The sequence below is a fragment of the Podarcis erhardii genome (assembly GCF_964252035.2).
Source record: "Podarcis erhardii genome assembly, chromosome: 14".
Lineage (NCBI taxonomy): Eukaryota > Metazoa > Chordata > Lepidosauria > Squamata > Lacertidae > Podarcis > Podarcis erhardii.
The window spans coordinates 39,758,478-39,783,306 of record NC_138503.1 but is presented as its reverse complement, the minus strand read 5'-3'; the positions used below and the strand labels follow the sequence as shown (position 1 = coordinate 39,783,306).

The 24,829-nt window shown below is 43.9% G+C and overlaps 1 protein-coding gene and 1 long non-coding RNA gene across 7 annotated transcripts in view; one reads left to right on the top strand and one right to left on the bottom strand.

Annotated features, from left to right (window-relative positions):
* The window catches only part of SNX29 (sorting nexin 29), a 226,228-nt gene that overhangs the window by 10,174 nt on the left and 191,225 nt on the right, over positions 1-24,829 (top strand). For 5 of the 6 annotated variants that reach the window (XM_081839688.1, XM_081839690.1, XM_081839691.1 and 2 more), the window contains exons 3-11: positions 308-360; positions 2,495-2,619; positions 7,272-7,452; positions 9,138-9,208; positions 9,895-10,143; positions 11,657-12,035; positions 14,921-15,039; positions 19,021-19,102; positions 19,665-19,747. In XM_081839688.1, coding sequence (XP_081695814.1) covers positions 308-360; positions 2,495-2,619; positions 7,272-7,452; positions 9,138-9,208; positions 9,895-10,143; positions 11,657-12,035; positions 14,921-15,039; positions 19,021-19,102; positions 19,665-19,747 — 1,342 coding nt within the window. The remainder of the gene's footprint in view (positions 1-307; positions 361-2,494; positions 2,620-7,271; positions 7,453-9,137; positions 9,209-9,894; positions 10,144-11,656; positions 12,036-14,920; positions 15,040-19,020; positions 19,103-19,664; positions 19,748-24,829) is intronic. The other variant, XM_081839692.1, reaches the window with a different exon arrangement.
* Positions 11,604-15,672, bottom strand: LOC309329418. The gene is made up of 3 exons (XR_014151148.1): positions 15,318-15,672; positions 13,295-13,352; positions 11,604-11,641 (listed from the first exon to the last, which is right to left on the bottom strand). It is a non-coding gene; the product is annotated as an uncharacterized lncRNA (long non-coding RNA).

The window sequence follows — 24,829 nt, the reverse complement described above, 5'->3', positions numbered from 1 at the left end:
AGAAAGAATGCAATGGTAAAGAATGGTAAAGGGAGCCATGGACTCAAAAAGGGTGAAAACCCTTGAGCTAAGCCAATACATGTGGACTTTTGTAAAATGGAACGGCAGTTTGATTTTACAGCTAAACCTCATGCTTCTTTCACCTACATAGTTCTTTCACCTACATAGTTCCAAAATATTTTAATTTTTTTTTTTTAAAAAATGGAATTTTAACTAAAGGTGTATGGTGACTCACTTAAGTTGAGTATCGACATATTTAAAACTCTCCTCATCACGCCATTGATGCTGACATATCTGTTCATTACAGTGCCAGATCAGATTTGGAGGGAGGAAGGAGATTGCTTCCGATTCGGACAGTAGGTAAGTCTGAAAGGATATTGAATAAATGGCACTTGTTTTTAGTCATATGTGTCATCAGCTGGCTTGATGCTTCATTTTGCCTGATAGGTACATTCAGGCTAGTCTGGGAGGGTGGGGAGGTAGTTGTTAGAGAGTTGTGTTTGTGCTGTGTGCAGGATGGTATGAGGCAAGCGCTTACAACCTCTGCAACGCCTGGTGGGGGCAGTACATAGGATGCACAACGGCAGCATCTTACTTGACTTGCCACCCCCCTCCCCAATAAATTGGTCCTTGATAGGGGCTTCAATAATTGTTGGTCCCAGTGGCGTAGCGTGGGGGGTGCAGGGGGGGCCGGCCGCACCGGCCGCAACATCTGGGGGTTAGGGTTAGGGGGTGCAAATCCACGGGTTAGGGGGCGCAAATCCACGGGTTAGGGGGCGCAAATTACTTGCCTTGCCCCGGGTGCTGACAACCCACGCTACACCACTGGTTGGTCCTTCAGGTTCATCAAGCTCCCCTGGGGATTGCTGTGACTAAGAAATAAGTTATTTCCCGCAATGGTATAATCTTTGTTGTTTTTCTTAGAATGGAAATTCTCTTGAGCTTATTTTGGGAAGAAGCGATGGCAGAACTTCCCCATTCTTCAGTTTCATTTCCATCTCAATGTGGGAAGATTTGTAGCACTTGTTGGAAGTTATAAGGAGGTTTCATTATTTCTATGCCTTGTGGGGTTAATCAGGCTCTGGGGAAGATAACATCAGGTGTCAAAAGCCAGGGTCTTTAGCATTGGCCGAAAGCTTTCTAAGGAAGATTCCAGGCTTTGGGGAGGGAGTTCCACAACTTGGGGGTGCTAGAGAATGGCTTCTCCTGGGCCACCTCCACCCGAACCTCTGAGGGTGGTGGACCTACCAAGAAGCCCTCCTCTGCCTATCTTAATCAAGGATGTCTGTGGGGAAGTAGATGGTATTTGGCACCTGAGTCATTTAGAGATTTTAGGACTAACATGAGCACCTTAAATGAGGCCTGGAAATGAACTGACAACCAGTGTGGCTGTTTCATTATGTGCGATCTAAATGGAACCCCAGCCAGTAACGTAGCCACATGGGCATTCACAGCTTCTTTACTCCTCCCTGGCCCTTATTTGCTGCACCCTATGTCTGTGTGGCTTGGGGACGCGGGTGGCGCTGTGGGTTAAAGCACAGAGCCTAGGACTTGCCGATCAGAAGGTCGCCGGTTCGAATCCTTGCGACAGGGCAAGCTCCCGTTGCTCAGTCCCTGCTCCTGCCAACCTAGCAGTTTGAAAGCACTTCAAAGTGCAAGTAGATAAATAGGTACCGCTCTGGCGGGAAGGTAAACGGCGTTTCCATGTGCTGCTCTGGTTCGCCAGAAGGGACTTAGTCATGCTGGCCACATGACCCAGAAGCCGTACTCCGGCTCCCTTGTCCAATAAAGTGAGATGAGTGCCGCAACCCCAGAGTCGGCCAGGACTGGACCTAATGGTCAGGGGTCCCTTTACCTTTACTTATGTCTGTGTGGCTTAGTGTGTCTTCCGAACCAGGGCTTGTGGTTCAGCTCTCTCCTCACTAACCACAAGCTGGAACCAAGAACAAATCTTTAGGCATGGTGGCTCTGGAGACAGCCTGTAGTCATCGTGATGAGCAGACCAACGTCTTACCCTCCATGACTTTGTCTAACCCTAAGCCACCTAAGTTGTTGACTGTCACCACATCTTGTGGCAATGAATTCCATGGGTTAACAGTGGAATCCACCCGTTGCTCGTGAATCCTGTGCACCTCTTTACCATTTCTTCCACCCAACCCCGAAATTCATGCCGTTGGACTTGTGAACTGTGTCTGTTTCTCTGATTGGGTCTCTGCCTCGGGCTTGGCTCCCATTCCTTCTGCTTTCCCAGCCTTTCCCGATTTGCTGAGTAAAGTGGATAGGAAGCCTCTTTTGACTTGCGGATGAGTAGCAGGAAGCAGCAGGTTTTGAGGCCTGATTGCAGCAATCAGTGAAATAGGTTTCTGTGCTAAACTGGGGTATTATTACCGTCTTGCATTGACTTAAGCTGGGAGGTGGAGAGTGCCTTTAAATCTTGTTTCTCCCCTTCTCCCTTTCCTACGGTGCTTCTTATTAAGCTTTGTCTGTTTTGCAGAGTTACATGTCTCTGTGCTCAGTTCGAATCTGTGCTTCAGCATGGCTTGAAGAGGACCCGGGGATTAGCCTTAACAGCAGCAGCTATCAAGCAGGCAGCAGGCTTCTCCAGTAAAGCTGAAATGGGTAATTTGGGCTTCCAAGGCTCTCAGCTCTTCTTTTTCTTTTTCTTTTCTTTTTTTTTTTTTTTGGTAAAAAAAAGTTTAAAGAGTCTGACTTGCATGTAAACAGCTGGCAACACATGAGATTTCAATAATGCTGCTGGAATGGCAGAGAAACGACTATTCTTATTAGTTTGGGTCTCCGCTGCTTCATACGCACCATACATTTACAGCACATGACTTCTCCCAAGGAATCATGGGAACTGTAGTTCACACCTCCCAGAGCTGCAATTCCCAGGACCTTTAACAAACTACAGTTTCCAGGGTTATTTCCTGGGGGGTAGGGTGGGTCCTTTCAATGTATGGTGTGTGCACACAGCCACCATTTTTTGTGGGGGGGAGGCATGCATTATTTTGAGCTGTTGCACATACAGTGGTGCCTCACAAGACAAAAAGAATCCGTTCCGCGAGTCTCTTCGTCTTGCGGTTTTTTCGTCTTGCGAAGCAAGCCCATTAGCGGCTTAGCGGATCAGCTGCTTAGCGGATTAGCGGATCAGCTGATAAGCGGCTTAGCGGATCAGCTGTTAAGTGGCTTAGCGGCTTAGCGGATCAGCTGATAAGTGCCTTAGCAGCTTAGAAAAAGGGGGGGGGGAGGAAAAAAAACCCCGCAGGAACTCGCAAGACATTTTCGTCTTGCGAAGCAAGCCCATAGGAAATTCGTTTTGCGAAGCACCTCCAAAACGGAAAACCCTTTCGTCTAGCGGGTTTTTCGTCTTGCGGGGCACCACTGTATATCCTACTTTTAAAGCAAATAAGGATTTATGAAGCAACTAAAGATCCACACCATTGTAGAACATTATTAGGGTTCTGTTAATATGAAACAGCCTCTCTCTGTGTCTGTGTGTATAAACAGTCTCTTTGGGCTCCTGTTCCTGCCTCCACCACCACTGAGGGGGAGGTATAAGTGTAAATCTAAAGGGATTTGTGGGGTGGAGGGAGGTTTCACTAACTTGACTAACTTCACTAACATCTGAAGGCAGCCCTGTTTAGGGAAGCTTTTAATGTTTAATAGATTATTGTATTTTAATATTCTGTTGGAAGCCGCCCAGAGTGGCTGGGGAAACCCAGCCGGATGGGCAGGGTATAAATAAATTGTTGTTGTTGTTGTTGTTATTTTATTATATTGACATCTATACTAATGGGAATTAGACAACTGGTGAATGAGCAGGAGACAGATCTTGGGATCACAGTGGATAGCTCAGTGCAAATGCCCCAATGTACATCCACGGTGATAAAGATGAATGCCACATCTAGAGTCATAACGAAAGGGATGTGCGGCCTGGGGGTGAGGACTGTCAATATGCTAACGTCTTTATAGAAATCTATGATGCAAGCATCATAGGTCATATGATGACGTTGAAAAAGGTCATCGTAGAGCTGGAGAAGGTACAGAGAAGGATAAGTAACCCAAACGATCAGAGGGCTGGAGCAACTCACCTGTAAAGAAAGCTTTATAGCAGGGATGTCCAACCAGTAGATCGCAATTTACCGGTAGATTCCTGGCTGATCCTGGTAGATCGCAGGATCCTTAATGTATACAAAAAGTTATGGGGGAAAAGCTAAAATACTCTGTGCAATCTTCCCCAATGGGTAGATCACTGCCAGGTTTTTTTTTATACTGGAAGTAGATCACAGTCTCTTGGGAGCTGGACATGCCTGCTTATAGTATTTGGGGATGTTTAGGGGGAAAAGGAAATCAGCTACCCAGATGCTGTTGGACAGCAACTCTTGCCATCCCTGACAGTGGGCTAAACTGTCTTGGGATCATGGGAGTTGTAGTCTAATAATGTGTGAGAAGCCAAAGTAGAAGAACTCTGGTTTATGGCAACCCAGGTGGGCTGTTAAATACAAGGCTGGTTTGAAGCAGTGAACCCTACAATGGAGCCAAGAGCTGTAGCTCCGTGATAAGAGCATCTGCTTTGCATGCAGGTAGTCCAGGGTTTAGTCTCTGGTGCCTCCAGGTAGGGTGCAATTAGCCTTGTGCTGAATTGATTAATTAGCCAAGCCCAGGTGCTGTTAGTTAGGTTCTTTGCATGTAAGCATGTGATTGGGTTGGCTGGCTGTCAGATTTCTACAGTTTGCCAAGAGACCCTATTAGTTCAACATGCCTGGGTGTTACGCCATACTTCCCAACATAAGTCCATTGTACTCCTCCAAAAGTTTGTTTTTTAATCCAGTTGGAGGTTTCCATAATGCTTTCTACTCTCCCTTGTAACCCTGCTTCTTTTTGATGTATTAACAGATAATTATAATTTAGGTATTAGTTTTTCTTGGTTTTTCACTCTTGGCTAAAAGTTTGTGTAAATGAGAAACTTGCCTTACTTTAAATGAACTTACGTGTGTGTGTGTGTGTGTGTGTGTATACATACACACACACACACACACATATATATACGCACACACACACATATATACGCATACACACACACATATGTGTGTGTGTGTGTGTGTGTGTGTGTGTGTGTATATATATATATATATATATGCTTTCGTAGATTTTCACGGGTACAGGAATGCAGGTTTTGGTGTCCTCGGGTGTCTTCCCGTGTAAAAGTTGGGGTGTCTAGGCGACGTTTCGACGAGGTCTCACTCGTCATCTTCAGGCTGGTGCTTTCGGCTTCTTGTTACTGGAACAGAGCAGGATCTCAGTGTTTGAGTTCCTATAAATACTGTAGAGGGGGTGTGGTGTATAGCCTCCAATTACAGACACCATCCAGTAGCCAATCCATGGTGGCACCTCCGGATGCTGCACCCCCCTGCAATCCCTACACAGATCTGGCTGACACAAGCCACAAAACCACAGCTCGCCCCTATACACGAAGCCAAGCCAGAGCACAACTAAGTACAGTACAGCCATCTTCTCATGAAAACTCTTCACAAAGTTCAAGAGGTCAAGACACAAAGACTTTAGCAACTAATCCACACCTAATGACCCACCTAAGTGGTACTCAGGATATCACTCAAGAAATCACTCAAGATATCTCTCAAGTAATTAAGGAACAAAAGAAGAAAAGGCACACTAGCCTGGGAACTTCCTCTCTGCCCAGAACATTGGAGGCTATACACCACACCCCCTCTACAGTATTTATAGGAACTCAAACACTGAGATCCTGCTCTGTTCCAGTAACAAGAAGCCGAAAGCACCAGCCTGAAGATGACGAGTGAGACCTCGTCGAAACGTCGCCTAGACACCCCAACTTTTACACGGGAAGACACCCGAGGACACCAAAACCTGCATATATATATATATATATATATATATATATATATATATATATATATATATATTACTGGTGTGAGTTGTCACTTCAAGATTGCCGCATGCTAGATTCAGTTGCTTGTATTTGTCTTCTACCATAAATTATTATTTTTTCTTATCTCCGGGCTTGAGACACTTCTCTCCCCCTACATGACAGAGATAAACACTGGAGAGCGGCTGCCAGTCAGTTTAGACAATGCTGAGCAAAGCAGAACAATGGTTTGAGGCAGGATAACGTAATTTTTTTATATGTTCTTGCGACGCTGAGGCAAATGGTAGGCCAGGCTGGTCTCATCATAACAGTTTGAAGAGGGTTTGCTAAATAGATGACTTGGAAAGCAAAAGCTTTTATAATCTCTTTACCCATTTTCAAGCTTTTCAATTCCTTGGAATCTGTTTTTAATACTCTACTTAAAGAACAGGCACTTATCCTTAAACGTCTCTGTTAATTAAAATTTCCCCTAAATCAGGAGTAGAAATGTTCTCCCCTAAGCATACTTGCCTGGGAGGAAACCCTCTTGAACACAGTGGGACTTAGATCTGCATTGGATTGTGCTACAAGTTTGGCTAGGCTATGCTAATTAAACGGTGAGTATGATGACCTTTCGACACAGGAGATTAGGTCTGGCGGTAAAAATTCAATTCTGTAGGGATAGCTTGTGAATCGCTTCAAAGCTATTTCCATTCAAGAAGATACAGTATGTGGTTACATTATCAACCAGCTGGAAAACTGCTTTCAAAGCATTCAGCTAGCATTTCCAAGAACAGAATGGGTAGCTTGTTGCTTTAATTACCCTGCGTGCAATTGGCCGAAGATTAAAAAGTGTGACTTGAAATAATGATTATTTGGGAATTGTCACCAGGGTTATGAGGCCCTGTTCAGATGCAATGAGGCCACTCAAAAAACAACAACAGCATGGTTTGTGTGAATCAGCAATGAGTTTAAGTATTCCCCCCTCCTATTTTTCTGCATTTTCCTCAATTGCTCAGCTGCAGAGGAGACTTCCTGGTTCCTTAGCCACTGTTTCCCATCCTGTGATGTTCTAACCAGGCACCTGTGGTTTCGGCACTTCCTGCAAATCAGGATCCAGGCTTCCAACCCTGGTTTGTAGGGAGCCCTTTAACCAGGATCCTAGTTTGAATATCATGGGAAAGCATGGTTGAAGAAACCAGGATGTCTTCTCTGGGTGAGCTGAAGGGGAACTGGAGCTAAGTTATTGTTTATGCTTTGTTGGAGAATGGCCCCCTTCCATCTGAATTGTGGAGTTGACGAAGGCAGTACTTCTCTCTCTCCTGGGATTTTTGCCGATAAGATTTCAGATGATCTTATGTGTGCCTATGAATTCATACTTTTTCAGAGCCGGTGTTCTGGTACTATGTGAAAGAAGTTCTAAATAAACATGAGCTGCAGCGTTTCTACTCCCTGAGGAATATTACCACAGACATTGGCAGAGGTCGTGCTTGGCTGCGCTGTGCGCTGAATGAACATTCCTTAGAAAGATACTTTCACATGTTGCTTGCAGATAAAAGCAGGCTGAGGTAACTTCCCTTTTTTGACCCTTTTCCCGACAGGTAAATTTCTACTGGCAGAGGCTTCCTGATGAGCCGCCTGAAACTGCAGCAACAGGCTAAAATTTCTATTTATGGCATGAACAGATGACGTACTAATTTGATATTAAACAGCGAAGTGTTTGGTCATAATTTAAGTAATTCGCAATTATAGGCAATTCTGCTGCAGCAGAAGATAGATAGATAGATAGATAGATAGATAGATAGATAGATGGATGGATAGATAGATAGATAGATAGATAGATAGATAGATAGATAGATGGATGGATGGATGGATAGATAGGGATGATTCCAAATGCATTAGGTACATAACAATTTTGTATGAGTCTTCAGTCTTCCAATTTTGTTTTAAGGTACCCAAGAGGCTGTATGAAAAAACCCACAAGCAGATACTGACCTTAGGCAAGTCACTTGGCCTATATCATTTCATACACACACACTTCCTGCTCAATCTTCCACATGCTCCCATACATATTGACTTGGTTTAAGTGCAGTTGTCTGATAAATCATGGTTTATTAGTTGGAGAATTAGCCTTGTGCCCATGCGCTCTGTCACCATTCCTCCCCTTGACCTCCTGACTCGGTGCTTCGTTAAACCATGGTTTCCCATTTCATTCTGTTCACCTGCTGCCCTGAAGGCAAGTGTGGGGATGGAGGCTGTCTCTCAGGGCTCATAATCCATGGTTTATTAGACTTGATAGCTTCATCTGGCCCTCTCTAGCTCACTTATCTTCCCTGGAAGAGTGTGCATGAGAGAGTTCTGTTTACTGTGCAAAGAAAAGTCTGCATTAGCTCTATTTTTTCAGGATGCAGACTCTAATCCTCATAACACAGCTAAGGTCTCTGTAGATCAGAGTTTACCTATGCCTTAACCCTTCGCTCCCTTCACTCATCTAGAGCAGTCTTCTTCATCCTGGTGCCCTCTGGATGTTTTAGACCACAGCTCCCATCATCCACCACCATTGGCCATGCTGGCTGGGACTGGTGGGAACTGTAGTCCAACAACATCAGGAAAGCCACCTGTTGGGAAACGCCTGTATCGAGTGGCTGGTCTGGGCATAACGCAAGGTTGGAAATCAGATGAGTAATGCATGGGGTTGGGTTGAGGGACTGATGGCTATGAGGTTTGGTCACCCTGTTGTGTTTGGTGTTTGGCTATTGCTGTGCTGTTAGCATTGTAGAGGGTGGTGGTGGGGATAGGTTGGCGGGTTCTTTATACACAGTCTTTATAGTAGTTTTAATGGGACATTGGAGAAAGCCAGTCCCTGAGCTTTTAAAAATGCACTCTGCAATGTTAAGCCTCAGCAGTTTACAAAGTACTATAGATCATTACTATTGAGGAGTCCTTTGTCCATAACCGAGTTATGGCCTCTTCTCTAAACTGAGGCTGGCTTCACTCTGCCACAGTGCAGTCTTGGTATCTGATCTGTGCCTTGAGAGTTGGAAGAGAATAGTAAAAAAAGCCTGACTTTTTTTTTAGATCATAAAGGTGTCATGGGCAACTCATCTGCCACTATTCTGCTCTCTTTCAGTTTATAGAAGTAGTGTAGCACTTCTCCTGTCCCCATCTCAAAGGGAGTTAGTAAGAACCACAGCCTCTTCCATACGTGTAGATTTGTTTACCCTTTTGTCCTGCCTTCTTTTTTAACATCTAGTGTCTTCTACGAAGACTGGTCCTTCATGATGGACGAAGAGCGCTCTAGTATGATTCCCACCATGGCGGCTGGTATGTATCATCCAGTCTGATCTGTGGGGCAGTTTGTGGTGAAGACTGGACAAGAAATGTTTTAAACACACAATGCTGGATAACGTTTCTGGTACTGATAGGAAGAAATGAATTTATTTATATGCTGCTTCCGTGCCAAAATGGCTTCTAAGCAGGTTACAACTATAAAATCAATACACAGTTGAAATGCCCAACGACAGTTCCAATCTCAGTTAAAACAAACAGTTAATAAGCATGACAGTTAAAAACAGTTTAACCCCACCCCACGGTTTAAACAGTAAAATCACAAGTTCCTTTCAGGGGAACGCTTGCCTAAAGAGTTGTGTCTTCAGGAGCTGGTGGAATGCCAATGCTGATGGGACCCTCCCATATTTCAGCAGGGAGAACATTGCCCACAACTAATGCCACCAGTGAAAAATCCCTCATCGGTGTTACCACAAGCTGATAATCATCAGATTGTAGCAAAACTAACTGGGTTCCATTAGCTGATTGTAGTGCCCTTGCTGGGCAACAGGGGGGAAGTTAAAAGGATCCAGTAGCCTTATAATGTTCTTCCTTTTCTTTTTTGAAGCGCTTTGAGGTTTCTTTTACAATCAAGCGGTATATACATTTTAGGAAATAAATATTTTTTTGTAAATTTGTCCGCTGAGTTACATTGCATTTCCTTTTTTTGCTTTTATATAAAGGGCTACATTCTATTCTTTTTGCAATCAACATTGATAACAAGGATTTGAATGGGCAAAGCAAGTGCCCTCCCACAGTCTCTGACCTTCTCAAAGAATCCACACAGAATGTGACCTCGTTGTTGAAGGAATCTACTCAAGGAGTTAGCAGCCTCCTCAGAGAAATCACAGCATCCTCTCCTGTTTCGATCTTAATCAAATCGGATCAAGATGCCGACCCCTTGCCCATTTTATCGAAGAGTCTTAGCGGTGGTAAGTCTTACTGAGCCGACTGCATTGACAGAGGTAGCCTGCAAGAAAAGAGGCTTGTTTTAGATGGTAGCTGTGATTTTGAACATTGGGAGGTTTTCACTCATACCTTATCTCCTAGGCAGCACCTCTTCCATGTACAGTGGTGCCTCGCAAGACGAAATTAATCCGTTCCGTGAGGCTCTTCGTCTAGCGGTTTTTTCGTCTTGCGAAGCAAGCCCATTGACAGCTTAGCGGATTAGCGCTATTAACGGTTTAGCGGCTTTTAGCGGATCAGCTGATAAGCGGCTTAGGGCTTAAGAAAAGGGGGAAAAAAGGGGAAAACCCCCGCAGGAACTCACAAGACATTTTCGTCTTGCGAAGCAAGCCCATAGGGAAATTCGTTTTGCGAAGCGCCTCCAAAACGGAAAACCCTTTCGTCTAGCGGGTTTTCCGTCTTGCGAGGCGTTCGTCTTGCGGGGCACCACTGTACCCAGTTGTTTGCTTCTGCATGGTATGATGCAATGGTTAGAGTGCAGGACTAGGACATGGGAGACAAGGGTTTCAGCCACGAAACTCACTGGGTGACCTGGAGTCAGTCACTAATTCTTAGCCTAACCTACCTCACAGGGTTGTTATGGGGGTAATGGGGAGGAGGAAGAACCACATGCCCTGCCTTGAGGTCTTTGGAGGAAAGGTGGGATGTGAATGCAATAAATAAAGATTCATCATGTATAGGTGGTCAAGCAGCTAACACATTCAGATAAACACACGATAGGCCAGTTAAGTTGTAGACTTTCTGTCTGTATCAAGGGGAAAAGGCATGGCAAGAGATGGCAACTAGGTAGAGAGTTCTCGCTGTAAAGTTAAGAATGACAAGCTACTACATTGTTCTAGGTCATATCTGTGTTTGCCGTCGGGAATCCATATGAGCTGTAGCAATAACGTGAAGAATAAATTCATAAGAAATTGGTTTCCTTTCTACAGCTGTGCAAAGCCACCTTTTAAAAGCTCATAATTTGGCATGATGTCTGAACTGATAAAATTGCAACAATTTGCTTCACCTCTGGAAAATGGAAAAGTAGCACTTAAGTTGCAGTTCACCTATACATTTGCGAATTCAAACCAAGCTTGGAATTTTAAAACCATGGCTATCACAAACTGTGGCTATCACAAAACCATGGTTTCAAATGACCTGCTATAAAATCTTGATTCTAGAAATAAGCTGGGTTTAGGCATAATGATTAGGGTAGCTCAGTTGGTAGAGCATGAGACTCCTAATCTCAGGACTGCAGGTTTGAGCCCCACATGGGGTGAAAGGTTCCTGCATTGCAGGGAGTTGGACTAGATGACCCTTGTGGTCCCTCTCTACTGTTCTCTTATTAGTATCCTGAAAAACTATTAGTTCACACTCCCCCCCCCAGTTGCATATATGCTACCCTGTAAAATTAGAATAAACTTTCTAAAATAACAAGCTTTCTTATAGGCTGTGTGTTTTGAAATCTTCTGTGTTCATCTCTCTCTCTCTCTTCTGCAGATTTAAAATGCAGAAAAGATCGGATGAAGAAAAAGAAGAAAGTCACAAATATCATTTCGTTTGATGATGACGAAGATGAGCAAAACCCGGGGGATGTCTTAAGGGGTACTGTTGCAGGGGAACGCTCCGAAGAAAACTTGGACAGGTTTTCCCCCTACGTAGCTTCTCCCCCTGGCCCCGGAGGGACGCTAGCTAAACTGAGCGGGGACCAAAGTGTGCCTTCGTTGAAAAACGATTCTGTATATCTCAATGGGGACTGTGGCTTCCAAAAGTTGGATGTGAAAAGTATAGACGATGAAGATGTGGATGAAAATGACGAAGCGTATGGCAAAATTTTAGGAAACCGCTGCATGGTAGAAGACACAGAGTCTTGTGGAAAGTGAGTATTCTGCAGTGTCCCAAGACATGTGGCGTTTCCCTATTTTAATTAAGAGGCAAACTCGAGAGATTCAGGGGTTGTTTTGTCTCGCATGGCTTTTCTCTTCAGCAGGTTTGGGGGCCAAATTCCACACTCGCAAGTCTCTCTCTCTCTGGCCCTCGTACCCCTTTCCCCAGGCCACTCCCCACCCTGGCCCTGCTTTGAACCCCCAAGTGTTTTTGCCTGGCTTGAAGGTGTCCTTCAACTCCGATACTGGCCCTAATTTGCCTGAATGGAGGCTAGAGATGGGTGTGCGAGTGTGTGCAGAAATTACCGTACAAAGGAAAAAATGACATTTGTGGCTCCATCTGCTTTTGCCTCTGGCTCTGCCCCACACCTGGAAAAGGGAATGCAGCCCTTGGGCTGAAAAAGCTGCCCCACCCCTTGATCTTTGGGGGATTTCATTTTCACCGCTTTCTGAACCGGGTGGCAGAGTCCTCCTTGCTACCTGTCCTGCCTTGGCCAAGTTTGTCATGAATCTTCTTGGACTTTGAAAAATGGCAACTCCCTCTTTCTCTCTCTCTCTGTGTTTGTGCATGCACGAGAACATATTTATCTAGAAAGCAATCATCCTTTTTAAAGATCTACTGTAGGAAGCTGCCTGCTACAAAGTCAGGCTATTGGTCCAACCAGGTCAGTATTGCCTATCCTAGCGGTTCCCAAACTTGGGTCCCAGCTGTGTACAACTCTCATCATCCCTAGCTAGCAGGACCCGAGGTCCATGATGATAGGAATTGTAGCCCAAAAGCAGCTGGGGACCCAGGTTTTGAAAACACTGGTCTACAGACAGAATGACTGGTAGTGGGTCTCCTGGGTTTCGGTCAGCTCCTAGCTCCCCCTGGGGATTGATCCTACGTCCTTTTGCAACCAAAACAAGTGCCCAATGACTGAGCCACAAAGGAAGCATGTGAGCCAAGGACTGTATAGTATACATTCAGCTGCCACAGCATTGCGTTAACCCAGTGCAGTGCTAGCTCGTGTCCAGTCCTGGTGAAGAGAAGCTCCATGGTCAAGTTTAGAAGAAGCAGCTTAGACAGTGGCTGGGAGCAGATAGCCAGAGCAGGGGAATGATGGGCAAGGACCCATGTATATCTACTGAAGAAATTGGCCAGCTCAGATACCAGATTGGAGTTTGATGCAAACTGTATTGAAATACAGGCAGTTCTGCCACAGGGGGGCAGTTTGGATCCTCAGCGAGACCTGATCTCGGAAGAAATCACTTGGTACATTTACCTGAAGAGCTTGCAGAGCTGCCTTTGGATTTGGGTTAGACGTTTCCTGCAACAAAATCCCTTCTTGTTAGTGGAAACTCAAGACACTTTACAATCACCCTAGATCAGTGTTTCCCAAAGTGCAGAATACGTACGTACCCCCAGTAGCACACAAAAGGGTTTCAAATGGTACGTAGCAGATTTTTAAAATTGTGCTTTTTTGTTTTGTTTTTAAAGCTGCAGAAAACAATTCATTAAATTAGAATATATTATCTTAATCTGAGAAGGCGGTACATGATTACACTGTGGTAAATGATACCCCATTGGAGTCATTCCCTATCCAGATTAGACAGGGGCTGACCGTTTTTTATTTTGCCCTCATGTTGACGGCTTTCTTATTTTGGGAAGCCCTTCTTGGAAGGATGATCTCACCCCATGTGCCATATCAACTTCTGGGCTTCTACCCTGTACTGTGTTCACAACATGATGCTGTTTTGCAGATTTTTATTTTTGCCTTGCCTTGAAATTTTTGAATGTAAAGTGATTGATAGATGAAGCTTCTGGATTCAGGCTTAGTGTCAAGGCCCGGATCTGGTGCTTCTGTAGGTGAGGCTAATGATGGAGCTGAACCCATGCCCTCTGTGTCTGTATTCAAACCACTGCTCATGTCACAACAGCCATACAGAGTGTTTGCCTGGTACTGGGTGTTTGTGCAGAGTCTGGTGCTTCTTGCTTCGGGCAAGCAGTGTGGTGTAGTGGTCAGAGCGTTGGCCTAGGACCTGGGAAACCAGGATTCAAATCCCTGCATAGCCGTGAAGCTCGCTGGGTGACCTTTGGCCAGTCACAGTCCCTAGCCTAATCTACTTCACAGGGTTGTTTTCAGGGTAAAATGAGGAGAGGAGAACCATATGGATATGAATGTAGTGGCAATAAGAGAACAGTAAATAAATAAAAATAGCAAAAGTTGGGATAGCTGACCAGACAAATTTACCAAAATGTTAATGGATGTTGATACATATTTTAGTATCTTGTGAGCTGCTTTGAACACACTTGCTTTTTTATTTTCAAGACAAACTTATGAAGTTAAAGCAACAATCTAGTAAGAAATAAATAAAAACAGAAGTGTGTCAGGGGGTGGGGGAGTACAAAACAACGACAACCAAGTTCACAGCCATTGCCTAATAAAACAAAAGTACATTTTCAAGAGACTGCACAATGCGTTAGATGTTACTACAAAACCCAACCTAATACAGAGAGAACGCAACGCAAACATTATGAAATCAAATGAAGCCACATTTCATTGGGACTTGTCATGCCCAGGATTGGCTTGTCATATAAGTAAAAAATGGCTGCCAATTTTTTTTGGGGGGGATTACATAGGTTTAGCTGCACCCCGAGACACTCTTAATTTATAAGTCAGTTTCTCAAAAATGAGAATAAACATTACTTTATGCAACCAAATATTTGTACAACCTGAGAACTCCTTCCAGCCCTGTAGTCGACCCATCAGAAATTCATGAGAGACATAGTTTGCAGTTTGAACACACCTTTTGTTTTCGTGGATAGGCTGTGTTCCAGTTAAAGCCTGATGTTATACACAATTTTTGTTTTTTGAAAAATGTGGTCGTTATTTAGACTGTCCGAGGGTGTCACGAGCAACTCGCTGGTTTGCGCCTGGTCTCCTCTGCAAGTCCTGAATGATGATTCTGATGAGTTGTTCCCTGTCAGTGCTGTAGGCTCTTTCTCCCAGACTGGTGAGTATCTATTGTTAACAGTTGGTATCTTTGCAGCCAAGTTCAAAGACTGTCTGAAACAAGTGCCGTATTTTTCGCTCCTTAAGATGCACCTGACCATAAGACGCACCTAGTTTTTAGAGGAGGAAAGGGGGAAAGCCCTGTTTTGGGGGGGATCAGCTCACAGTTGTGCAGCTTCTTTTGCAAAGGGGAAAAGCCCCTTTTTTGAGGATCAGCTCAAAGTTGTTGAGCTTACTTTGCAGAGGGAAAAAATCCTGTTTTTATGGGGTTCAGCTCACAGTTCTGCAGCTTCTTTAGGAAAGGAAAGGGAGCCGTTTCTACAGTTTCCAGACTGATAATCTAATCAGCCAGTCACATGTCATTGGGGAAACAGCCTCCGTCTGCAGAACATTCAACAATGGAGGCCTGGGCAAGGGGGCAGGGCCAGAAAGGGAGCCAGCGATCGACCACACATTCGCTCCATAAGACACACAGGCATTTCCTCTTACATTTTAGGAGGAAAAAAGTGTGTCTTATGGAGCGAAAAATACGGTAACTGAAATGCATGGAGGGTGAGTGACTTATAACACAAAATGTTGGGCTGTTTTAAAGGAGGCATGCAAGGATGTATTTTTTTCTTTGACGCTTTTCTCTCCCCTTGCCTAGTGAGCCTTCTGTATGTTTGTAGTGGAGAGGTAAATGTAGTATTGTGATTGCTATTATTGTTGTTTATAACAAATCTGCATTAAGAAGTTTACTTGCAACACAGTAAATAAAACCCCTACTTAAAAATACACATCACAATAAACTGAAAACATATGGCTATACATTATTATTGTACTCGCTATTCCAGTACATCAGGGGGGGAAATATGCCCATTTCTCCATCAATTTATTTGGCTCACTTGCTAGTATTCTCCAATAATAGGTTGTCTCGGTCCTTTTCACTATAGTTCAAATATTTTTAATCCCCTCAAAGGTAGCGTGGGGAAGTTGGTTTCTTTCAATAGCTTGTTGTTCAGCTAAGTGAGCAACTGAAACAGCCTGTGCAATAAGAAGTCAAAGGCTGCTGACATTCCACTAGACCTTGGAGTAGTTTATTAATAGAAGGAGGACAGAAGACGAAATACAAATAAGTGTGGCCCGTGCAAATAGCTAACATGAAAAATATGGCTGACAAGGAAAATATAGTTCATCGCTGAACAGAAAGAGAGGTGCCAAGCCTGAAGATTGACAGCCACTTGTAAATCATCACATAGAATGAAAATTTGAGCTTTTGTGCAACTTGCATTCATCTCGCTGGGTCTCTTTGGGTAGATGGTGCCTTTTTGTGTTTTTCTCTTTGGCAGCTATGAGTAAAAAAGACCTGAAAGGGTTAACCGCTGCATCCAGTGCCCTCCTGTGGATTTAACTCTGCAGCATGGTATAAATAGTTGAAAGGCTTGCATACAATTGATCAAAGCCTCTCTTTTAAAAAGTCATTGTCAGGTTCCAAATGGAATGCCTACCTTTCCATTAAAGACTGAAAAGGGTTCAGATGCCCTGCAATTCTGCCCGCCCCCCAAACCTCCCCAATACAGATAAACCCTTATGGTAGAGCACTGGAATCTTGTTATAAAAGGCTTTATTTTGGAGGGGAGGAAAACCCTAGCAAGAAGCAGCTCTCTGGGGCTAGCAAGGCAAGCTGCAGTTATTCAAGTGCCTGGACCACCTTCCTTCTTTCTCTGAGTGCAGACGGGACACAGCGCAAGGACCTGTCCTTTGCATTTGTTGTTTCGGCATCTTTTTTTCAACACACATCAACACTGAGAAGCCAGCGAGACAATGACAAATGGCAAGAATTCCTTTAGAGATCTAAAGAAGAGTGACACACAGCTTGAAGTGGCCTCTGGAAATGCCCGGCTAAGCGATCTTGTCCCATTGAATGCAAAAGTGGGGGGGGGGGGGGAGACTTTTCAAAATGTTGCTGTCAGACACTATGCTGTCAATCACCTGCCTGGCAGTCAAATTCCCTCCTCCCCTCCCCATTTCTTCTGTTTACCTTTTCTCCTGCCTCTTGCACAGCCGATCAGGTATGGCTTGATGGAGCATCTAACTTTGAAAAGGACTGTTTTTGATTCCGATGGAGCTGAAAAAGAATGGTTATGGAGCATGGGGTCATACCCAACTAAGCAAACCCTCTGAACTTAATGAACCTAAGTTCGTCATGCCCGTTAACTTCCACAGGTGTGCACAAAGTGTAGATACAATTCATTATCTGTAGCTGTACCTTAGTTCTTAAATACCACCATTCAGAACCTTTTTTTCCAGCCCAAGGTCCACATTTCTTGCTGGGCAAATTTCCAGCACCAGCTGGCAGCCAGAGCCTGAGCCAGAGGCAATAGTGAGCAGAGCAATAAATTGAATTTTACTTGCATACTGTAGACTACTTTCTATTGATGCATATCTTCTAGTAACTTGGGTGTGAGTCTTTTTCCTTCTAAATGGCTTCCAACCCTAGTCCCTTGACAAAGACAGATGTGGTCTCCCTTTCCCGAATCTAAACATCCAGGGCAAAACCAATATCCGGCCTGAAGACTGGACAGTGAATGCAGATTTTCATCCATTGTTCTATAATAATTCTCTCCTTCAGTGGACAAGCAAGAGACCTGGTTTAGTAGGGAGTGACTTGAGCCAGTTTTTCCTCTCCATGGTGGCTTTGGAAAGTCTTCATGAGCTGCAGAGTTGGCACAGACTGCCCTGCCAGTAACATGGTTCTAAGGTTGGGAGTCAGGCTGGGGGCAGAAGTGGTTGGCTGCTGCGGATGGAAGTTCCCAGAGGGCCTTGGTCCACGTAGTGAGCAAACCAGCAAACCCCTCTCACCTTTCCACCTCTAAGGTTGGGGCAGGGGAGTTATCCTTGACCTTGTCACTGATGGGTGGGGTGGGAACTGGAATCCTAGCAATCACAATCTTTGGCTTGTCTGCCAAAAGTTGTTCACCCCGCTGTTACTTTTCTGTAAATTGGTAGTGACCGCGACCCACATCTCATTCAATGTGAGGACCAACTAGTGTTTGGGCTTTGCAAAGTGACTGTATAATAATGATGATGATGATAATTTATTATTTGTACCCCGCTCATCTGGCTGGGTTTCCCCAGCCACTCTGGGCGGCTTCCAACGAAGATTAAAAATACATTAAAATGTCACACATTAAAAACTTCCCTGAACAGGGCTGCCTTCAGATGTCTTCTAAATGTCAGGTAGTTGTTTATCTCTTTGACATCTGATGGGAGGGCGTTCCACAGGGCGGGTGCCACTACCAAGAAGGCCCTCTGCCTGGTTCCCTGTAGCTTTGCTTCTCGCAGTGAGGGAACCACCAGAAGGCCCTCGGCGCTGGACCTCAGCGTCTGGGCAGAACGATGGGGGTGGAGATGCTCCAACAGGTATATTGGGCAGAGGCCATTTAGGGCCTTAAAGGTCAACACCAACACTTTGAATTGTGCTCAGAAACGTATAACACCTCTATTTTATTACAGGTGGTGCTGTACCTAATTTCTGTAATCTGTTCCTGAATTCTTGTACTTAAAGGTTGCAGAATGCAGAAATGTTTAACAAATATTTTTCTTTTTCTTTTACCAAATCATAAAGTTACTCTTAAGTCCCATTGAGCTGAGTTATGTGAATTATAACTGCTTAGTAGTTAAGTCTAGCATTGCACAGTTTAGTGTGTGGTTTTTAGGGATCTGATTCTTGGCAAGCGGGCTGTCAGTCTTAAATAAAGAAGTCCAGTAATTGGCGGATTTCAGCCTCCATACTGGCTGATTCCCTTGATTACAATATTTAATTCAGTGTATCATTGCACTCTATGAAATTGTCCCTGAGTGGATTTCTCACAAAGCTGAATTCTGAGAGTGAAAATTAACAAGGCTGCGTTCAAAGTGGACCAGTGCCTAGAAGAAAGTAACATTGAACTAGGACCTATGTCATCTTTCTTCTAACAGTGTTATCCATGTGCTCTTTTAGGTAACCTGGAGAATGGTGATGAGCACGAAACAGCTGATTTTTCAGTAGAATTGGCTCGGGGAAATGCCAGCTCACATTACAGGTATAAAGCAGATTAAGTTTTCTACTTTTCAAACAAGCCCATACAACTTCCTGTTTTCTTCCTGTCTAAAGCTTGGTATATGTGTAATGGCAAACCATGGTTTGGCAGTTTATGCTCGAGGTTCAAGCTTGCGTGCTTCCTCTTTCTTTACTTACTTGGTTTATGCAAGCCATAGTTTGCTGTTGCATCTGAGCCGAGGAAAAACTGATTAGCGCAAACCATCATTTATGCCTGCAAACCCTCAGAGAAATGTGTTTCAAAATGAGGTGTGCATGGAAACTATGCCTTGCAGTAACAAACAGATCACGAAGGAAACTTGAGAGGGGAGCTAGTGCATGAGCCTGGGACTCTGTCAGGAGTAAAGTCAGGGGAACTCAATTTTCTGGGGATCTGGATAATGTGGTGGCGTGTAATGGATAACTAATACTAGTCATTATGGTACAATCAAAATGAATGAGAGTTGAGCATTGAAATGGATTGTGCCCAGTCTTGTTCTTGTAGTTAACATGTCTTCCGTAGGCTCTTTTTCAGGTTTACCTTTTTTTCTTCTTTTTAAAATCAGGGAAGAAGTGAGCCCCCCTTTCAAAGAGAACTCTCTGCATGATCTGCTGCCCTCGGCCACCGTGCCAGAACCGATGACTGTTGGTAAGTCTCTGCTGAGCTGGATTCAGAAGCCTGTTGTTGTTGTCTTTCCATTCCATCCAAGCAAATGCTTTGTCAGGATAAGTTCCAGTTCACTGGCCAGCATTGGCAAGAGTTCCTATCAGTTTCATAGAACTGATTCAGCCGTCTCCCTGCGTAGTGGCCTCCCAATGTTTTCAACTGCAACCCTCGTCAGCCCCAGCCAGCAGGGCCAGTGGATAGAGATGGTTGGAGCTGTACCCTGGCAGCATCTGGAGGGCATCAGATTAGGGTAGGCTGGGCTAATTCAATTTTGGGGCTATAAATCGTTAGCCCAGTAGGCAGTGAAACACAATACTGGGAATATAAAACCCAAAAATTTGGAAGCGAAACCTCCATAACTTGAGAAGAGCATTGCAGGATCAGATGAAAGGCTCAGTTAATCTTTCACTGTGTTTCTAATAACAGTTGGCTAGATGTGCCTTGGAAGCTTACGGCATCTTCTCCCCCTTATTGTGACCCCCAAGGTATAATTACGTGCAATCAGCAGGGAAAGAGGTGGGGGAAAGCTCTGCTTTACTCCAAAGCGGTCTGTTGTTAATTCTGTTATTAGTTACTGCCTTTATGGAATCTTCATAAATGAAATGAATTTGACTTCACATCCAAAGGCGAACTCCTCCGTTGTCTTCCGAGACTGATGGATGCCAACAAATAACAATCTCTTACTAAGGAAGAATCTCAAAAGCAGTTTCATAATACATTAAAAACAGTTACACATATAAAAACAAATTGAAATGTGTTCGGATATTGACTGGGATAAAAAAAAAATCTCCCTGTATGGAAGGGAGGAAAGTCTTCAACAGGTGCCCCAAAGAGAACAGAGAAGGAACCTGATATGCAGCTGGAGAGAGTTACCATAGGCTGGTGCTTCCTGGTTCTGACCTTGTGCAGAACAGACTCCTGATAAGAGTCTCTGCATTATAGCCTCTTCTGCAGAGCAGTGATTGGTTGGATATATAAAGGATGAGACTGCCTAGTCCAGGGGTCAGCAAACGTTTTCAGCAGAGGTCCACTGTCCCTCAGACCTTGTAGGGGGCCGGACTGTATTTTTTTGGGGGAAATGAATGAATTCCTATGCCCCACACATAACCCAGAGATGCATTTTAAATAAAAGCACACATTCTACTCATGTAAAAACACGCTGATTCCCAGGCTGTCCACGGGCCAGATTTAGAAGGCGATTGGGCCGGATCCAGCCCCCGGGCCTTAGTTTGCCTACCCATGGTCTAGTCGCTAGTGGGTTGTCTGTTGTGGAAGGACTTCAGCTAACCACTATTCTTTCAACCTAGGTTAGTCATAGCTGTGTATATCAAAGCCATTATTGGGTTGAGGCCAATATGCTGTGACATCTTGTATATCCATCACAGTCTCAAAGATAACCCTGGGAGTCCTGTCTTGTCTGTAGTGTCCAAGCACTGAATGATTATTTTGGTGACTTCTGTGTTCCATTGAGCATCTTCCAAAAGCATCACTTTGTTATAGTTTTTAGTGTCCGGGCCTAGGCTAAAATTATTACCATCAGCATCATCTGTTTATTTGCATGCCAGTTTCCCACAAAATTGTGCCCAAATCTGCTCAGCCTCTCAACCAAACAACAAGAAATATAACTATTCAAAAGACTTATCAAAAACAATAAAAACATTTTTCAGCAAATATGGAAAATAAATCCATATTACAGGTGAAGAGCAAAGGCTTTTGAGATGTTCATTCAGTATTTTGTCTGTTTCATAATGCACTTGGAGCTGAAATTTAGAAAGTGCGCCTTAAATTTAACCTGCCATAAACATTCAGAACAGACTGGGAATTTATATATGATTTATCCAAATCTGCATCTACCATTATTTTTTAGGTGCTGAATTTGTTTGTGCAACGTGGCAGGGAGGTTTAATATCTGGAATGCAGAGCTTGTTTTGTCAAAACAGTTTTTAAAAATAAAACTGTTTGGCAGCTGATAGATTTCCATAGATTGGCAGTAAAACATTTCTTCCGATGAGTATAAAAAAATTGTTTGAGTCTTCCTTGTGCAGGGTGCTAAAATATTGGTCACCAGTAGGGGGAGCAATTGCTCCTGCGCTCACTTGCTACTTCTAACTCTTGGCCAATTTAGCAAAAACATTATATGGGATAATTTTTCTCTGCTTTCGTGGGTGATATTTAACCTCATTTTCAGCTATCCTGGAAGTTGATTTAAATCCTTAAACATCAAAGGTCAACCCAGGGTACCTATAGAGCAGGAGACATTAAACATCAAAGATAAACGCTGGCTCACCTTTTAAGCAAAGAGGGTGTCTTCCGAAGTCGGTGTAGGAATTCCTCGCTTAACACACGGTTTGCAAAATAAAATAAATGTCCTAATAGGAAACTGAAGCAAAGTTGGTTCCACATAGTAATTCGGCACTTATGTGGTCACCTGCAGTGGGCTCAAGTTGTGGTCCAATCATCAATAACTCCAGCGTTCTCCAACCTGGTGCCCTCCAGATGATGTTGATTGGTTGTTGAACTATGACTGCCACCATCCCTGACTGTTGGTTATGGTGGCTGGGTTTGATGGGAGTTGTAGTTCAAGCACATTAGAAAGTGGGTAGTTTAGCCTCCTTGATTTAGTGTTTAGAGTGTTGGACTCCCGGTAGTCAGTCAGTCAGTTTTATTGCACATAGCCAAAGGCTGCCGCAATGTACATAGAATCATTCAACAATTAAAAGAAAATATGCTGGATTAATACAAAAAACTTAAAACATTTATATTATCAAGACATTACCTACTCTAAACAGAACTATAAATGTACCTTAATATACAGGTTGGGATGCGGGTGGCGCTGTGGGTTAAACCACAGAGCCTAGGACTTGCCAATCAGAAGGTCAGCGGTTCGAATCCCCGCGACAGGGTGAGCTCCCGTTGCTCAGTCCCTGCTCCTGCAAACCTAGCAGTTCAAAAGCATGACAAGTGCAAGTAGATAAATAGGTACCGCTCTGGCGGGAAGGTAAACGGCATTTCCGTGTGCTGCTCTAGTTCGCCAGAAGCGGCTTAGTCATGCTGGCCACATGATCCGGAAGCTGTACGCCGGCTCCCTCGGCCAGTAAAGTGAGATGAGCACCGCAACCCCAGAGTCGGCCACGACTGGACCTAATGGTCAGGGGTCCCTTTACCTTTACCTATACTGGTTAGGACATTAAACAATAAAATTTATAGCTAAAATCATCACATGGCCACTAATATATTAAAAAATAATGTTAATTAATACAATGTGCAATTATATTCAGAGTTTGGTGATAAAGATAGAATATAGCTTGATGTAGATAGGGTCAAATAAATTCATCTCCTTTACAGTTTGTGGCTATCTTGGCTATATAATTTGCTCTGATTTTCCTAGCGGCAGTTGCAGCCTCCTGTAATAAGAGTGTGGCTTACCTGTGGCCCTCGAAATGTTGCCGTTGGCTGTGCTGGCTGGGGATGATGGGGGTTGCGAGTTCAAAACATCAGGAGGGTCCCTAGAGTCATGAAAGCTTGACCTACTTTAACCTGGTACCACATGGCTTCCTGTAAGTGAGGTCGCAACCAACACCATGCAGGTAAAGCTCTCTTACACCACTTAAAGAAGTAGTGTGCATGCACATGAAAGCTCATACCAATAACAAACTTAGTTGGTCTCTAAGGTGTTACTGGAAGGAATTTTTTAATTATTATTATTTTGTTTTGACCACTTAAACAGTAATGGGAAATCCTGGGAACTGTAGTTTAAGGGTGCTGGGAATTGTAGCTCTGTGAGGTCAGCATTCTGAACAAAGCTACAGCTCCCAAGATTCTCCATGACTTAAAAGTGGTATAAGAGTGCTTTAAATGTAGGGTGTGCTTGTGACCTAAGGTATGCCTTCCTTTTCTGCCTGCGGAGCACTCGCAGCATAAGAAAACCCAGAAAGAACACACACTATCAAAAGGGAAACAGCACAAACACCAGTATAAAGCAACTAAAAATCAGCCATCTAAAAATTGCAACCAAAACCCTCAGCAATAAAACAAAACAGTAAAAGCCTGCTGAAAGTTAGAATTTTTTCACATTGGAGTGATATTTCTAGCCATGGTGCTCTCTGTTTCCTATATTTCACAGTGGCTTAGTGCAGATTAACACTGTCTGATCTCTTAGCCCCGTTTACTCGCTTGATTCTTCCTTTTCATCCATCTGCCCCTTTCCATTTTGCAGCTAACTGTGGTTCGTGTTATCTTTGTGCTGGCGATTTTGCTAACTGTAGTTAGTGCCAAACCACAATTTCTAACAATAATTAGAAGCAGGCTTGCAGGCAGTAGTCATGCGTGAACACAAGCAACTACCATATTGTGAATCCACAACTTTCTGCTAGTTTCCCAAATATGTACCCAGATGCTGTGACAAATTGGAATAATTGAAATATATTAATATACAATAATGGTGAAATACATTGGAGCATATTAGCTGCCTGGTGTTGATCAGAGCTTTGGTCTGGCTCAGGTCTGTCTACACTGAGTGGCAGTGGCTATGTCTATGTCTATGCATTTGCAAAGTATCTTGTTTTAATGTGTGACTTTCCACCCTTCTATTACTAGGGAACGGGTTCTGAGTAGGGAGACTTCCAGCTGGTTGCGTAGCAACTCACTTCTATAAACATGTAGCAGGTGTATAATAAGAAGTACTGTGTGATAATAAAAGCCACAAGACCCACAGCTACAAGTGGTTTTTGACAGCAGGGTTTTGTTATGTTTTAAAGGCAGTGGTTGCAACCTATGTTTTGTTGAAAGAGGACTTTCTGCTCCTCATTTCTTTCCTTGCCAAGTCTGGAAGCACCTCTTCCCCCTTTTTTGTCCAATATGCTTTGCTAACGCATCTCACAGAACTTCCGCTCTTCAAAAGTGTAGCGACTCTCCTGGTCTTATCCGCATCAGATCGCTTAGGAGCGTACTGTATTGTCTATACCAGGGGTCAGCAAACTTTTTCAGCAGGGGGCCGGTCCACTTTCCCTCATACCTTCTGGGGGGCCGGACTATATTTTGGAAAAAAACATATGAACGAATTCC